The sequence below is a fragment of the Hippichthys cyanospilos genome, chromosome 20 (genome assembly GCF_059441005.1).
Source record: "Hippichthys cyanospilos isolate Australia breed blue-spotted pipefish chromosome 20, RoL_Hcya_1.0, whole genome shotgun sequence".
NCBI lineage: Eukaryota > Metazoa > Chordata > Actinopteri > Syngnathiformes > Syngnathidae > Hippichthys > Hippichthys cyanospilos.
This window is the reverse complement of record NC_142388.1, coordinates 13,639,717-13,657,132: the sequence shown is the minus strand read 5'-3', so window position 1 is coordinate 13,657,132 and position 17,416 is coordinate 13,639,717. Positions and strand designations below refer to the sequence as shown.

The 17,416-nt window shown below is 36.9% G+C and overlaps 1 protein-coding gene across 3 annotated transcripts in view; it reads left to right on the top strand.

Moving 5' to 3' along the window:
• cd2ap (CD2-associated protein) overlaps positions 1-14,333 on the top strand; it is a 52,031-nt gene extending 37,698 nt beyond the window's left edge. For all 3 annotated transcript variants that reach the window (XM_088403748.1, XM_088403747.1, XM_088403746.1), the window contains 5 exons: positions 2,030-2,145; positions 5,385-5,465; positions 7,969-8,159; positions 8,569-8,632; positions 11,759-14,333. In XM_088403748.1, the coding sequence (XP_088259874.1) occupies positions 2,030-2,145; positions 5,385-5,465; positions 7,969-8,159; positions 8,569-8,632; positions 11,759-11,800 (494 nt within the window). In that variant the 3' untranslated portion in view covers positions 11,801-14,333. The remainder of the gene's footprint in view (positions 1-2,029; positions 2,146-5,384; positions 5,466-7,968; positions 8,160-8,568; positions 8,633-11,758) is intronic.
• Positions 14,334-17,416: the final 3,083 nt, after the last annotated feature.

The following is a 17,416-nucleotide window of genomic DNA, read 5'->3' as shown; positions in this document are numbered from 1 at the left end:
TTTTTTTTTTTTAAATAATTAAGTGTATTATATATCCAGCCAGTAAATTTTGCTTGCAATAAATTACCGTATTTTATGGACAATAAGCCACACTGGTATATAAGCCGCAGCAGTAAAAAGTGTGCAAAAAAACAATTTTTGTCATGGGTAAGCCACAGGTCATAACATCAGATATTTACGCAAAAAGATGTCGTATGGAAGTTTTTATATTTTTTATAGTTATTTAAAAAAAAAATTGCCTGCCAACAGCTTCATCTTCACATGCTCAGCATGCCTTCATATTTCGCTCCAACATATTTATACAAAAATGAATGAATTATTTTCAACATAACACCAACAGAATACTGCAGAGTTAAATAGCAGTTATAACTCAAAATCAATTCTTTGATAGCATCTTCTTCTTTCTCCCAATGTTTAATTGTTAGATTATTTTACTGAACATATAAACACATTGCAGATAATTCATACATACAATCATAAATATTTAAATACAATATATACAATATATTTAAATACAATATATACCTTACATCAAATTTACACATTTTATACACAATCTTTTTCAATTTAGACATATTTTTTAATATTTTTAATTATTTATTTTTAAAACTCTTTTCGAGTTCAGCCATTGATTCACATCTTTTCAGTTCTATTTCATGGTTGTTCCATAAATTGACACCATGAACAGATACATAGATTTGCTTGACCGGTGGATTGACTCCTGGGGGCTAGCAGAAAAAAAAAATATGCACACTGTAAGCTGCAGGGCTCAAATCATGAGGGAAATGTTGCAGTATATAGTCTGAAAAATACAGTATATATCTTGATATTTTTATAACTTAAATGTGACACATAGAGTAAAAAACAAACAAACAAAAAACATAAGCAATTAATGCCCCCTTAAAACTTGGTTATATTTGTCTATTTTAGTCATCTGACTGATTTTAGACTGTCCAAACACTTGAGTATCATTTAAGACATATTCATTAGGATTTGAATGTAGGGGCTTCTGGAGGTTTTAACCCCTTTTGAGCTTTTTGAAAATGTTTTACCTCATTTCAGCCTTCAAATGAAACATAGATACTAAACATTATAATTATTAATTATTAATAATAATTGAAACTTTTTGTGAAGTATCAAAACGAAGTTGGGCACAATTATAAAGGAGGCCAAATTGTATATGATATGATATGCTTTTTTTTTTTAAAACAAAAAATGAGAAAGTAGGTCCACCTGTGTGCAATCTAGTCTATGTATACATCAATCATTCTCAAATAGTGGGCCCCCTAGAGTCTGACCCCGGGTAGCTTTGCTTTGCTTTTGCAGTGTGAATTTTGATTGCACACTCACACCACCAGGTATAAACTTTTTAGTTATAAACTTTTAAAATTGCTGTCAGGAATTTTTTTTTTTTTTTTTTTTTTAGAAAAAAAAAGCACAATGTTTTGTACCTTTTTCTTCAGGTTAAAGTGTTGAAGATACTGGTGCTCTTGTGTTAATGTTTTAGATATTCATCCTTTTTCTATAGCAGTTTAGCCTCACTAGGGCCACTTGCTTATTAAACATTTGAATCAGGTGTACTGGATGAGGGTTACATGGAAAACAGGCTGGATAGGGGCTTTCAAGGACCGTACTTGGGCACCCCTGGTTAAGAGTGTCCGATATACCTTCCATGCATGTTGTTGGAATGTGGGAGGAAGTAAAAAAAAATAATTGAGCATTACTGGTATGCATGCTCCTTCTCATGGTCTGCTCTCTCTGCACTTGTGTCATTAACACCCGAAAACGGCACCATAATCTCTCGGCCCAAGCTCATCAAAGATGAACTGATGCAAAGTAGAAAAATGCTATGTGGTCTGACAAGTCCATGCTGCAAATTGTTTTTGCAAAAGTTTAGGGAAAAAAGGACATATCGCAAATAAAATTCTCCTTCTGTACATGTCTAATGTTAGCTTAAAAAATTCTTTTAACAAAATTTTTGTTTTTTACTTTTCTCATCTTTTTCTCTTTTGTCTTACTTTGTTAACAGCCCTAATTAGTTTTGATGAGGTTTCATCCAGCACAGAAAAGCTGTCTCATCCCACTGCTCACAGACCGAAGATTACTGGTCGGAGGCTGCCTGCCCAGTTTGGTGGAGGACTATCGGTGAGCACCAACCAATTCTTACCATTATTTATGTCATATGCATTGCTTAAACTTGTGTTGAAATCAGAGGTGGGCATTTGCCATTTTTTTGGGTGATCCGTCATTTATAGTCCCATCGGTACGCGGGCCCATTTCGTTGATCCATTGTTTTTGGAAGTTTATCCAAATTGTAATTGTCCGTCCACCAACAAAATGTTACCAGCACTTCCGTAATCCTTTCCGGTACTTCCAACATCCCTTCCCTAGCCGGGCAAAACGGCAGATAGCATCTGTAACAGCCATTGCTTAAATTCTTTCATACCTCTAAAATCCTGAAAGGGCTTAAAAATAGAAAAACGTGTGTGTAATAAAGGCCATTTCTGCCTGTTTAGACTATCGGTCGAAAGCGGCCACTCTGCCCAGAAAAAGGTTAAAAATATTCTCTTTCACTTGTCTTTGCACACTATCTTACAGACCACAAGACTGTTCCATTAAGACTTGTGTCTTTGAAGCTTCATTAAAAAAAAAAAGACAAAAAGAAAAAAAATATATTTACAGACTATTTTGCTGCTCTCGCCGAAGTCCTAAAAAGTTCCACAACAATATTTAAATCTTAAGATTGCTTTTTACTTTTGGCCTGTACAATGACTGCATTGAGCAAGATTATGTACAGTAAGCATTTCAGTTCATGTAACAATGACTCTGAAACACAGCGCAAATGTTGCCCCGGTATGGTAACAGTTCTCTATTTAGCCTGTGTCCCTCCGTCTGCGACCCATGATTTTTGCCATGGGACGCACACTTTCAAATCAACATGCGTCTTCTGGGTACATTTTTTGTAGGGAAGTTATGAAACACTTGATTCGCATAATGCAATTTCAAACAGCAGTGGGAGACTACTGTCGATGTGACTTATACTCTTTGTATTCACGTCCTAGTTTGTCGGCTTGGGTTACCGCTGTAATGCTACTTTCATAAAGCATTTTTGATATTGTTCAAAGTAGGATGCCAGCAGTAAGTGTGGGTCAAGAACTCAAACCAATCAAACCCCCCCTGTCCAAATATTAAAAAAGTTGGCTGTCTGGGAGTTTTTCGGCTTTCAAAAACAAGACTCTCAAATGATATGAAATGACAGAATCCACTTGTGCTATTTATTAATACACACTAACGATTGAGATGAAATAAACTACTATCACTCGATGGCAGTTAATTTAAAATTGGTCATCTTTCAAAACATATGTGTGCATTTTTATAATAAACAAAGGTTATATAATCTACAAAAATTGCTATTTACCAAAAGATTTTGAATTAATACATTTTAGAGCTGTCATTTCAATACTGGGATATTTTTGTTCCAAGGTTATCATAACGTCAGATTCTGATATCGTCCCATGCCTACTCACAAACATTCCAAATAATGAAATATGTGACAATTGTGAATGATAATTTTCCCGATATGCTTAGAGATGAACAAACTAACTAACACACGTTGAATGCTTTGCACCTACAATTTATAAGTTCGCTTGAAAAGGGCTATTTTCATTTCATTTGTCATAAATGCACTGAGAAATATTAATTTTCATTTGGTCAACATTTTTTATATTTTTGTTTAATCTTATTTAATAATGTAAAAGTTATCAAATTTATAGCTAACTTCAAAGAGTAGCGGTTGTCCACATGTTTTTTTTTGGACGTGTATCTTAATCAAAATTTAAAGTTAAAAAAAAAAAACACTTTCCCTTTTTATTCTGTCTACCAAAGCAGACCAAAGTTGTGTGATGATTTTTTGCACATCAATGGACTGAAGCAGAAATCATATTTGCTTCAATTGAATCATTTTGAATCTGAGACACCAAATTCAAAATCAAGTCGTGAAACAAAGATTGCCGCTCCTAATTTGGTCCTTATTACTGAGCAATATTTGGGACTCCATACATTTCTGTCGGGACCCTTACTTTATTAGTATTGCGAGTCTCAGGGACCCAATGCTTTCCTGAGGTAAAAGGAGAACTGAATAATCCTGATTATTTTGGTCAATATTGAAATCACGATTATTAATCACAATTATTCATCATCTTTGGTCATACATGTCTATTTAGTGCCCTTTTTTTTTAAAACAAGCAGTGTATAAACATGGCTTCAGGGCTTGATACTTAAAAATAGTAATGATAAACTAAATAAAATAAATAATAATTAAAACAAATTCACTCCTCAAGACAAGGCAAAAATTGGCACACAGGGCAACATGCTAACTTACTTGCTGAATGCAAACCAATGAAAAAAATAAGCCTACTTATAATCAAGCACAATATTTACTATAAAAGCAAATTTGAATCAATTAGCAGTCAAAATGTCATTTTCGATCATTTCAAACATAATTTATTCATTCAAATATTCAGATTTTTTAAAATGGGTCTGAATTGACAGCTAGCGCTTTATATGTTAGGAATCAGGTGACAAGCTCAATGCCATTTCACACAGGTGAATAAAATATTAGGGTGAGAAAAGCTGATGCTTTTTCCATTCAAACATGTGGGAAACATTCCCCCTGGTGGTCGGATGAAGAAGTAATTGTGGCAGCCAATATCGTGATTGCGATTAAAATTCGATTAACTGTGCAGCTCTTCACAATAGTATAAATAGATCTAAGTATTAACTGAATGTGGTTTGTTCGTGTTGTACATGTCTGCCTGAGCTTAAACATGGTTCCACAATTATCACATTGATGTTCAGCCTCTACCACATGTGGTGAAGCACACATTTAATGGTAGCCTTTCACCATGGTGAGGACACCCACTGGTTTCTTCTTCCTAATCATCTGTTGTTCAGTGCTGTTGCTTGTGTCAAGGCATTTGTGGACTTTGATTTTTAGTTTTCAGATCTATCTGGCACAATTCTGTCAACATGGCATGCTCAAATTGACGCAAACACAACCAAAGATTGTCATGCAAAACACATTGCTGCACAATCTGTGGCTGATACTCGAAGCTGGGCACGTTCCTGTTAGGTCAGATGCCCCGCCACTTTTCTACGCTTTGAAATTTCAAACAAAATAATCGATCTAATAAGAAAACAAAATTATACCTGTAGATTTAATGCCATACATGATAGAACGTATTTAAAAAGAAGCTGAGAAAAATCTTACAACATATGAATACAATTTACACATTAGGAAAACAGGGTATTAATAGTTGTAGTAGTCTTAATAGTAATGTTGTTGTCATTTAAAAAAAAAACAAAAACAAAAAAAACTTTTGCAGCCCAACAAGGATGTCGTGGACAAATCCTTCAAGATTGATGAAGAAGATGGTGCCAAACTAAAGCCTCCAGAACCCAGAAAGGTAATTCTGATTACTTTTGGAACCGCTTTTTTTTTTTGTGTGTGTTTTTTTTTTTTTGTTTTTTTTTGTCAGAGACCTTTTTTAATGGATGAATGCAAGTTCCTCTGTAACTGCACTGAGTTCCCTGGCTGTGATTGTGACCACTATCAGTCCATGACCGACCAGTCCACTTCGCAGTTATTTTTTGGTATTGATGTCACCGTCATATTTGTTAGAGGGGCATTTTTCTTGACATGTGACACTGCATGTAAAACATGCATGTCTGGTGACAGGAGGGCCCCGAAGGAGACAAAGCGAGCAACAGCTGTAGTCTTTTCATCCTTGGCCATTGGTAGTTGTCAGATCTGTTTACGTCAGCTTTTCCTTTTTAAATTGTTACAGAGAAAAGTGTACTAGTTCGAATATACGCTATATAAGCTTAAATAATAATACTTAAATAATATAAATGTAATTTATGGGTAAGTGCTTGTGTTAAGCGACAGTATTTATGTTGTACCTTGTTATACTGTCCATAATATACTGTAGTAGTATTATTTTTGTACTCTTAAAGTGTGAGTGTCTACTTATATGGCTTTTTAAATAGTAAATGGGCTTTCACTTGTAAAGTGCATTTTTAACTTTCAATATAAGGTGGTTAACACTGTCACTTTCCGAATGGTTAAGCAACTTTAGAAGCAACATGGTCCCAGAGACTCAATATCAAATCCATCTGTCTGCCCATCCATCCAAGTACACCTTGGCTTGAGTGGTTGGTCTGAGGGGCCGTAGGCGCAATATGGCAGCCTTGCCTCAAGCAGTCTGCTCCAATCAATCAATCAATCAATCAATCAATAAAAATTTATTTTTATAGCCCTAAATCACCGAAGTCTCAAATGGCTTCACAGATGAAAAGAGGTCATTTTGAAAAAAGAAGTCATACAGAGACATCTTTTCGATGTACAGTACACAACAGCATCCCCTGTCAAAGCTCCCAGAAAGGGAAGGAAAAACTCAAAAACCCCAATTTGGGGAAAATCAGAAACCTTCAGAAGGGACCACAGGTGGGAGGAACCCCCTTCCAGGCCCACAGGTTGAAGTGGATGCTGCATGTATCAAATACAGACAAAAAGATACACATTACAGACAAATACAGGTAAACAATATAGATTACAGAAAACATATTGTGCTATATAGTGCAATGATGACTTGACAGCATGCAAAGCCATTGGGCAGGAACCTTCCTACAGTCCAACCAAGTGGACCGCAGACGGTCCATCTCTTAACCCGCGAGGGTCGATCAGCGCAGGGCCAAATGGGGGCGGTCAAGTCAACCTTCGCAATCTAGCTAGCTCCCTCTCCGAGCCGGGAGAAGGGGGCAGGAAAACAAAAAAAGAAGAAAACTGCGGACAGGCCCATTAACGAAATGCTTTTGAGTATAGATGTGTTTTTAGTCAGGATTTAAAGATTTCTACTGAGGTGGCTGCGCGAACTTCCATAGGTAGAGCATTTCATAGTACTGGCGCACGAATGGAAAATGCCATTGATCCCGCGGACTTCTTTTTAGCCCGTGGGGTCGATAGCAAACCGGCTTTTTGTGACCGAAGTTGTCGCGACGGAATATATGGTGAAGCTAAGTCGACGAGATAGGAAGGAGCTAAACCGTGTAAAATTTTATAAGTAATTAACAACACCTTAAAATCACATCTCATGTGTATTGGAAGACAGTGCAGGTCAGCTAGAATTGGAGTAATATGATCAAACTTTCTCGTCCTTGTCATGCTGCTGCATTTTGTACAGACTGCAGGCTTTTGACAGGAAGCCCAGAAAACAGAACATTACAATAGTCTAGGCGCGACATAACAAATGCATGAATTAATGTTTCAGCATCGCTAGGAGAAAGAATAGGGCGAATTTTAGCTATATTGCGAAGGTGAAAAAATGCCGTTCTTGTCGTGTTATTAATATGTGTTCCAAAAGAGAATGAGTTGTCAGTGTGAGTGCTTTGAATATCTGAGATAGGTAGGAAAGCGCTATACAAGTGCAATGTCCATTTACAATTTACAACAAAAAAAACAACAAAAAAAACACCAGCTGCCATGTTCAGACGTGATGCAGATGAGCTCCTTGTCCTCAGTCTTTCTTTAACATACAGATCTTACCTTGACCGTTTTTATTTGATGAAAAATTTATAATGAATGATTTTTACTTCAAAATGGTCATGCTTGGTCAATGATCTAGTTTCCGCCTTTATTTCAATATCAGTTCCTTAAATGACATCTTTAGAGTCCTTTTGTCTTGCATTCATCCATTTGCCTTTTGTGCTATTTTTGCAGTTTCTGGATTTTGAAGGATCATGTGTTCATGATCCATTCGTTATGGTAAATGTTTTTTGTACAACATTTAACGGGTAACCTTTGACTTCTTTCTTTTGAATAGTTCAAGAAACAATGTGTTATTTTCAAAAATCATCCTTGTATTTCTTTTGTCCCTTTTGTCTTTCTTCCTCCCCTTCTTCTCTCCACAGCCTTCCACACACAATCTGTCTCCTTCACCGTCATTCCATAAAGCCAGTGTCGAGGCCAAACCCAGCCCAGTATCCACAAACTCAGACAGCACTTTTCAGACAAGAGACGATCCAAAATCCCAAATGGAAGAGCTTAGAAGTCAGATGAAAGATCTCCTGCTGTCTGTGGAGCTGTTCAAGGCGCAGCAAATGTAATTATCACATAGTATTAAAGCATCGAAGACTTCTAAGCTTGTGTCAATGAAGGACTGCCAACTCTAGACGTTATTTACTGTCTCTTTAAGAGGACTATTGAGATGGATATCTGTTCCAGAAATTGAATTTCTGTTGTAAGTTCATTAACTGTACTGTACAACGTGTATCCTTATCTAGCAAAGAACGGTTATTTAAAACATAGGACGCAATTCAACCACATGTAGCATTTGTATTATATTGTTTCGTAAATTGATTCACATTTTGATAAGAAGCGTTTCATCCTGACATGTCTGTGAAAATTCAGGCGTTATGACTTTGCTTATTGAATCCATAAACAATGTTATGGATGTTATGTTATGTGATTTTATGATTGCACTGTGTTAATAAATATTTGCATATTTCTAGGAAAGAAATAACAGAGCTTCGTGGAGAGCTGGATGAGGAAAGGCAAAAGCGTGTTGCTCTGCAGGTAGTATTGATCCCCATAACATGCTGGATTGTCTGCATTTATTGTGCCCACGAGTTAAAGACAGATGTTGATGCATTTAATAGTTAAAAACAATATACATGATTAAAGCATATTTGACTAATTTATTCAAAACATCAAAACATAACAGCGGTAGGTACATAGTCCGCTTTAAAGAAAAAATTGGTTGTAAACAACATGGTGCGTTCAGTTGGCATTCAGACCGCAGGCATTTTTAGACACATGGTGCTGTTTAATGTTGTTTGAATCATAGTTTACATCATTTTTGGAGCTCCAACAATTCATCATCATCCAACAATTATTAAATCAATTCACAAAGAGTGTTTAATTTGCCACCAGCGAATACTCTCAGGTTTTCTTTCCTATGTCAGTGGTCCCCAATGTTTTTATCACCACGGACTGGTCAGTGCTTGACAATTTTATTTACCCAAAAATAATTTACAGACGAATATGAAGTATGCATTAAAATTTGAACTTATTATTTGTGCCAATTTAATGGGAGCCCTAAGTTTGTTTTTCTGCAACAAACATCTCAAGAGTGATGGGAGAAAATGGCATCCGAATTGTGTTGCTTCTATCCAGTCGACTCCATTGTTTTGTTTTTGTTGCGGTCATTGCAGAAAAGCGCGCCTCACAAAAATAGAATGCCGGAAATCGACAAAATACTTTCAAGGCTGCCGTCATTTGCGATCCCCAGTAAGCTGACCATCTTCCTGCACAGCCATGCTTGATTCACCTGGTTTGGCTAGAAAGTAGCGCTCAAACTCCTCATCGCGATAAGTTATTATTTTTCTCTTTCTCTGCCATGGACCAGAATTTTTGTCATGTAAAATTCTTGGGTTGTGTGTCAGGGACAAGAGTTCTTATCAACTACTTTTTTTTTTTTTTTCTTCAATTAATTTATAGATGACACTCATGGCCAGCACTCTTAAAATTATGCCAAACGAACACTGTTGTAATGTAGTTACAGTGATCCCTCGTTTTTCGCGGTTAATGGGGATCAGAACCCCCCCGCAAAAAGTAAAACCCGCGAAATAGCGCCCCCCACTTATCAAAAAAAAAATATATATATATATATATTTTTTTAAATATGTAAAGTCTTCATGCTATACATATTATTTAAGACACATATTACTGCAGTACACATATTTACTCCAATCTTAAATGATCAAACATTATACAATGTACAGTAAGTGAGCAGTTAGCCCTTTCATTCGAAGTCTCGCGCAGCTGCAGACATATTAGCAGCGGCCCGGACGTTGAATTAAAGTCAAATCTGTACATGATCGAACATGATAACAATGGAGAGTTTACATCTAGGTAAGAGATTTCCTACAGTCTGTTGAACGTTGTCTTTGCTCCTTTGCCTGTTGGCAACAACGTGTGCCGGGGTCACGTTTAATGAGTTATATGGCACGTCCCTGTGGAGTTGTAATCTACTCCCGCCGCAACTCTGGCTTTTACACCCACAGCTAGGACCCCTGCTCTGTGTCAAACAAACTGATTGTCAATGTTTTGAATAAAATAAGACAAATTTGCAAACATCTACTGTATTTTAGAAAAGGTAATCAAGATTAGAGCCATCCAATTTGGTGACGACTATACCAGTAAATGAATCATAATAAAATTTTAAAACATTTTTTGCATTAATTTTGGGCAAACAATACTGTTTTTGAACGAAGTGATAGAAATATACTGTATATATTTATCTATATATATTCATCAATTAATTGACAAAGTATTTTACAGATTAATGAGTTATGCATATAATTGCTCAAATGCATGAAAAATGAGGCAAGACATTGTTTGCAGCCTTAAATGTTATTAATGATAAACATCAAAATCCCATTTAAATTTTGATAGATTGCCCAGCCCTAGTTTGTTGTCTACTTTTGTAAAAGTCCAATCTAAGGCTACCCGATTCCATGTTTTTATATTTAACTCATACACTTAAATCTTGTTAAAATTTCATATACAGTGCTTCCTCCCAACCCCCCCTCCCACACACACACACACACACACACACCTACACCCCCACCCCCTACGGAATTTTCATGCATGTGTATGTGGGTACCTGAATTTTTTAAAATGTGATTAAATGTGAAAAGTATTTATACTAACATATTTAAGACAAATATTACCGCAGTACACACATTTACTTAATTTATTAAACCGTATACAGTAAGTGTACTGTTATCCTTTCCGGTTCCCATTTCCTTTGGCTGCAGGCTATAATATAACCGCAGAGAGCAGTGCAATCAGTTTGTCAGTCTAATTAAAGTGAATCCTGTCGCTGAACAAAGGTGATTACAATTAGATCTTACACTTGAAATTCCTATTTGTTGCAAAAAAATCTCGGTAGGAGATTTACAATGCTCTTGCAGCTTACTCCATTCGCATCTCTGTCAGAATGTGTGTGACTTTGAGGAAGCACAGTTCTCGGGCAGACCTACAAGACACGTGATTGTGACCATGAGAGTTGAGGTGGGAGTAGATTACAACTCCTGCCCTGCCCTCCTGCCATCGACCAATGATTAATCTACTCCCGCCGCAACTCCCATAGTAGCGCTGGGAGTCAATCTCGTGTCTTGTAGGCATGCTCGAGGAGCCGTGCTTCCTCAAAGTCTTGCACGGTGTAGGGTGACTCGGAGCAGCTGAGTTGCAGAGCGTTGTAAACCTCTTACCTAAATTTCTTTTGTAATAAATTGGAATTTGAATTGTTATCATGTTTGGTCAGCTACAAGCTTCACTGTCATTAGACTTCAGAACGCTGCTAATATAAGCGTGGCTTTCTGCAAGATTAAAGCCACTCGAGCTGGAATTCGCCAGATGGAAACAGATAATAGTACAGTTAATGTAGATGGTTTAATAATTTACCATTCAAGTAAATATGTGTACTGCAGTAGTTCGATGTCTGAGGAGCTCTCGTGGCAAGTGCATTTGTAGTTAACTCGTCCGTCTGTAGGTGAGGCGCGAAGTCGTGAGGGATCACTGTATTCAATGTTTCATCTTTTCACAGCAGGATACCTCCACTCCACAGTGGGGATAAAAAAACGAAAATATGTCCAAAGTTTTGCTCTGAATGTTTTGCATTATGTGTCTTCTCAGATGGAACTAGATAAGCTAAAGATGGCTATCCACTCAACGTGAAGCTGAGTTCTGGGCATGGAGCTCAAGGTCCAGCTGCTAGCCTGGCAACCAACTCCAGAGCCAGTTTTGGGCAACGGCGGCAGAGGACAACAGACAGTTATATGGGCAGAAAGAGGGTGCAATCATTTTCACATCTACAAATTAAACTCCCCGTATTTGTAAGATTTAAATTTTTGCACATATATTTTTTTTTCAAGCTCAATGTACGTAATGAAATTACAGATGTATATGATATATATATATATATATTTTTTGCCAACGCAAAAAACGAGGCCTTACTTCAAACTACTGTGCTGAGTTGCATGTCATTGTCTCCTACTCTCCTCCCTTCACTCCTGCACTCTTCATACGCCTCACTCTCAGTACTACTGACTATATAAGAAGCAGGGGATCCCTATTTCTACACCAAATTGTCATGCTCTTTTTTTCAAGCACAACTTTTAAAAATCTTTTTAATTGTACTTTACAATCCTCCTCACAAATCATTTCCTTTTGCTCTCAACATGGCGCCTGCTGTAGCTGTAATCCGATCATTCCTTGCAGCGTTCCAGAGGAAACTCACTTCATATTTGTCTTTTCTTGTATGCATTTTCTAGCATTCCTAAGCAGGGAAACACTACTGTGCCTGTCGGGAAAAAAAAAAAAAAAAAAAAAAGTTGTTAACAAGTGTTGTATGGGATCTTAACATTTACCACAACGGTGTCTGAAAATATTGCATCTGGATATTTTGTATCTATATTTTTTAATTTCTACTAATATACTCTTGAGGGCCTCTTACACTTTCACTTAGGGAATGTTCTCTGAAATTGAGCTGCAACCAGCAAGAAAAACGAAAAAGAAAAGTATGCAAGAATATATTGCATCCTTACGTTTTCAATGTTTTTCTGACTTGTGCCTAAGGATGTTTGTAAGAAAGCCAGCTTCGTTTTGATCATCTCCAGCTTGCTTACGTGTTCTGTATGGGTCACCACCCATCAAATCACTAGGTGGTCCATCTACCTCTTCCTCATCTATTCCCTTTTTGTGTTGCGAAGTGAACAAAAGAACCGGTTTCAGGTTTGTTTTTTGTTTTTTTTTGCAGTGATGCGTAAAAGTTTGTTCATTGCTCAACAATTCTTGTTGTCTTTTTTTGTGTACGGCAGTTATTAGGGCCACTTTGAAAAAAAGGGAGGGAAAAATGTCATCTTTTCATGAGTTTTGGGGAATTAGGTAATTTTAACAAGTGAATTTTAAAATACTGACTTCAGCCTAAACAAAACAACAGCCACAATCTTTTGCCTAAGCCCTGCCATGAAATAAGTCTTAAATATAAAAAAGTTCATTTTGGTCTTTTTCATGGTTGTTTTGATATACCAAAACATCAACTAATTTCATTTGTATTGGGAAACTCAACTGAAGTTGAACATACAAGGCTACAACATTATGATCATAACTAAAACTTTATTTTCTTACACTTTAGAACTCCCCAAATATGACTAAATTCTTGTCATGATAACCCTAATATTCCTTGTATTTCCAGTTGAGGTTGACAGTCCAAGTTGTTTGTTTAGAGAGCTGGAACACAGTAGAAAAAAAAAATCTTACTTTTGCCATAGGAAATTATAATCCTCATTAAATCAACATTGTATGCCTGTTGTAGCATTTAGTTAAATATAATGCTTTATAACTGGCTCTAGACTCCAAAAGAAGCAATCAGTCGCTTATTTGTTCTGGTCACCACAGTAGCGCGTATGCATTGCATACTGGGGAGAAAAATGAGCTTACAAAATTACTACAAAATAAACTTTGTACAGTTCCTTAACCGTTTTACGCTGTAAGTCATTCCTCCATTTTGACAATTTCACACACAACTCCTGTTTGAATGGATTCCAAATGGCATAGTGCCATAACTAATTTTAGCTACAGCAATTTGCTGCAGCTTGCTGAATATGTTAGCAAGAGGTTTGTTAGCACAAATAGCATTTAGCGTAAGCTATATGCCAATGATACCTGGCAGAAAGATGAGGAGACATTGCCCCACACCTGCTAAGGTGTACCACAACTTCCAAGTTTAATTGTCATTATTATTACTACATTTTTTTTTTAAATCATAAATCCCACCTGTGTCTTAACAGAATTACTTGCATATCATCTGTGAGCTTTTGTGTTTGTGTTGCTGATCGACTTGACATGCTGGAATGCTTGACAAAGTTGGCGGTGTCTGAATAATGACCTTGGTGCCTGACATGTCGTACAATCTCTCCCTTTTAGAATTTCGACGACACGGCTGCTCTTATTTGATAATCACATTGTGGGAAAGAGGGATCAGGGATTGCTGTTGCTGTATTATGATCTGTGCTTTACTTTTGTATACTGTACATTCCAGTGACCAAGAAACGAAGAAATCTGCACATTTATGAGTTTAATTTCAAAATAAATTTGTTTACATCAGTTGTATCCTTGCATGAGCAGAAATTCTTAAAAAAATAAATATATTTACTGTCAAAAACTGCATTCCTTCTGTATTGATAAACCATGAAACATTAGCACAGTTTCATTCTCGTTTTTAATACTCTATGAGTACTCTTACCGGGGTATTATTTCATCCGGCAGCTTTGTGGGGGCGGATTCTTAGTGGTTTGTTGGCCTACTATCCTCCTTTCTGTGTGGGGGCTAAAGGTCTTGAATCATGTGTAAAAAGTTTTTAGGTCATCGGGCAGGCCGTCTGTGGCACTGATCCTCTTGTCTGTGATATATTGTTCACAATGCTGCAAACTGATGCACCCTGGGTCAGCAGTGGAAAAGACGCAATCCAGCTTGTTCACCTTAGGTACTGCGATGGCCTTTCTCAGTTCGTACTTTGCAGCTTTGTATTCTGTCTCATTGCCAATTATAAAAGCAGTAGAGCGTGCACACAGCATATAACGTACCTGACTTGATCCAAGGCTTCTGGTTGGGAAACTGGGTGCGGCCCTGTATGTTCTTTTTATGTTAGTGTGGACCTGATCAAGAGTGTTTTTATTGTGGGTGGGAATGTCTACATACTGGTGGTATTTGGGGAATCCAGTCATTAGGTTACACTAATTAAAATCGGTGGCTATGATGAAAAAAGTGTCTGGATGTGCAGTTTCTAGCATGGTATTAATGTCATTCAACTTGCCGAGAGCTGTTTTGGAGTTGGAGGAATGTAAACAGCAGCCAAGAACACTGATGTAAACTCCAGTGCTCATTTAACCACAGGAAACTGATGGTCCCCTGAGACTTGCGTTGACTAATGCCTTTGGTCCCAAGAGAAATATTTGGAGTCACAAAGATTGTGCAATAAAAAGGACTAAGTCTAAGCATCAACCTGCATTTATAAGACATGAGCAAAAACCAACAACAGATTCGATTCAGAATCAGTTTTCAATTCAAAATGATTTTGATTCAAAATGATTTGATTCAATCAAAATTGATTCCTGCTATAGATGTTCAAACAATCATACAACGTCAGAGGGACCAACAGAGGGAAACCAATGTCCTTTCCCCAAAAATATGCTGTGGACAACTGCTTTTCTTTGAAGCTAGTAGCTATAAATTGTATAGCCTTTACTGTAAAAAATAAGATGAAACAAAAATCAAGGTAGAACAAGGGGCATTGTCATTTCAAAGCAAATTGCAGTACGAAAATGTGAAAAACTGTTGCCCAAATGAAAAATATGAATATTTCTTAGTACATCTATGACAAATCATATATGAAAATAAACTTTTTCAAGTGAGGAGATAAATTCAGAATATGGGGAAAGCATGAAACGTGTGCCAGTTTGTTCATCCTTGAGCGCATCAGAGCATTATCAATCACAATAACATATTAAGTACTTTTTAGACAGTTTTTCATTCATTTACATGTATGTGAGTAATACGTGTTTGTGAATTAGTTTGGACTTTGCATACATCGTTTTTGATCTTGTTTTGTAAATTGCATTTTATGGACATGCTGAAATTTTGTGTTGTGTTGATTGTGGACCATTTGCTTACTGTTCAGTATGAATATTTGTTGTTGGTTGTCTCATTTAATTCATGCACACTTGAGAGAGGTCGAGAATAGTCACCTGTGAGGAGAGAAAAAGGACGAATAAAGACTGCCTGTTTTATGTTAGCAGTGCAACGAAACTGTATGGTGAAAGGAACGCAAAATACATCATCAATAATACTATACATATCACAATAAACTTCTTGAATCTCTGCCTTGGGTCTGCTTTACCCCATTGCTGGAAGTTGGTCCTTGTCTGCCTATGCATGAGTTCTAAATTATTTCCTTCATATCTAGAGGGCTTGCTGCTTAAACCATTGCTGTGTTGACTGGCCATATTCCTCCTGATCTTGTGACACCTGCACCTCTAACTTTTTCATTACTGTACGTCATTTCAACTGGCCATCTTGAACTCCTCCAACACTGAAGACGGGTAGCTGAAATTGACCAGATCTGGTGTTTAGGCTTACTGCAGTGTGGGAGGAAGCAGGAGCGCCCGGAGAGAACCCACACAAGCTCGGGGAGAACATGCAAACTCCACACAGGAAGGCCGGAGCGAGCTGGATTTGAACTCTTTGAACTGCGAAGCGGATGTGCTAACCATTCATTCACAGAGTCACCTGTATTTATATATGCGTAAGTTAAACTGATTCTCCAAATATAAGACGCACTTTTTTTTTCCAAATAATGATGGCCAAATGGATGGTGCGTCCTAGTTTAAACGATCTTAAAAATTAAAGAAATGTTTTTTTCTTTTTTAATTCGACACCAAGGAAGATTGATCTGGCAGTCACTTAAGGCGGCTTTTGACACAAAGGTGTGCGTTTTTTTATCAGCCGTATCCTTAGAATAATTACCACATTGGGACGAGCTAGAAGAGGGGGACCTCAGTTGGCTCTAAGCAGTAAAGTGCCTGTTGCAGCTAACAGCAGCTCATGTTAGCTGGGGTTGTTGCAGCATTATTTTTAATAGAAGAAGCAAGCAGGCCGAATTACCATCCGAGTCCAACCTTGTTCACATGCAGGAATAATACTAAAACGGAGAGGATCATGTAATACAAGGGTGTCCAAACTTTTTGCAAAGTGGGCCAGATTTGGTGTGTTAAAAACGTAGGGGGGCCAACCTTGGCTGGCGTCCTTTACATATAACAGCAATTAATTTAAATACATTTCAGCGAGCCGTTCTGTGTTTAGCATTTGCTTTTTTGTTTTCATTTCAGCTATCTTAAGCGTGTGGTTTGGTTAATTTGAAACATGCATATCAAAATTGAATTGACATAGAATATTGCAATTGACTATTCACTTTTTTTAAGACTTTAATTTACTTTTTTGTTGCAGTTGAACAGAAGCAATTGTACTCTTGCTTGCTAATTACATTTGAAACATAAAAAAATATCTCGACATGGCAGTTTAATATTTATAGAATTTTTAAACACTAACAGAAATGAACAAGTAATAATCATATCAACAAGTGCAGGGCTCATTTAAAATATAAAATTAGTAACTATAAATGTTGATTGGATTTTTAAATGGTTATTATTCTGGAGTGAAAACTTTAAAAAAAAACGTTTTCAGACTGATCGTAAATGAAAAATGACTTGTCCGCATGAGTGTGATGGGTGAAAC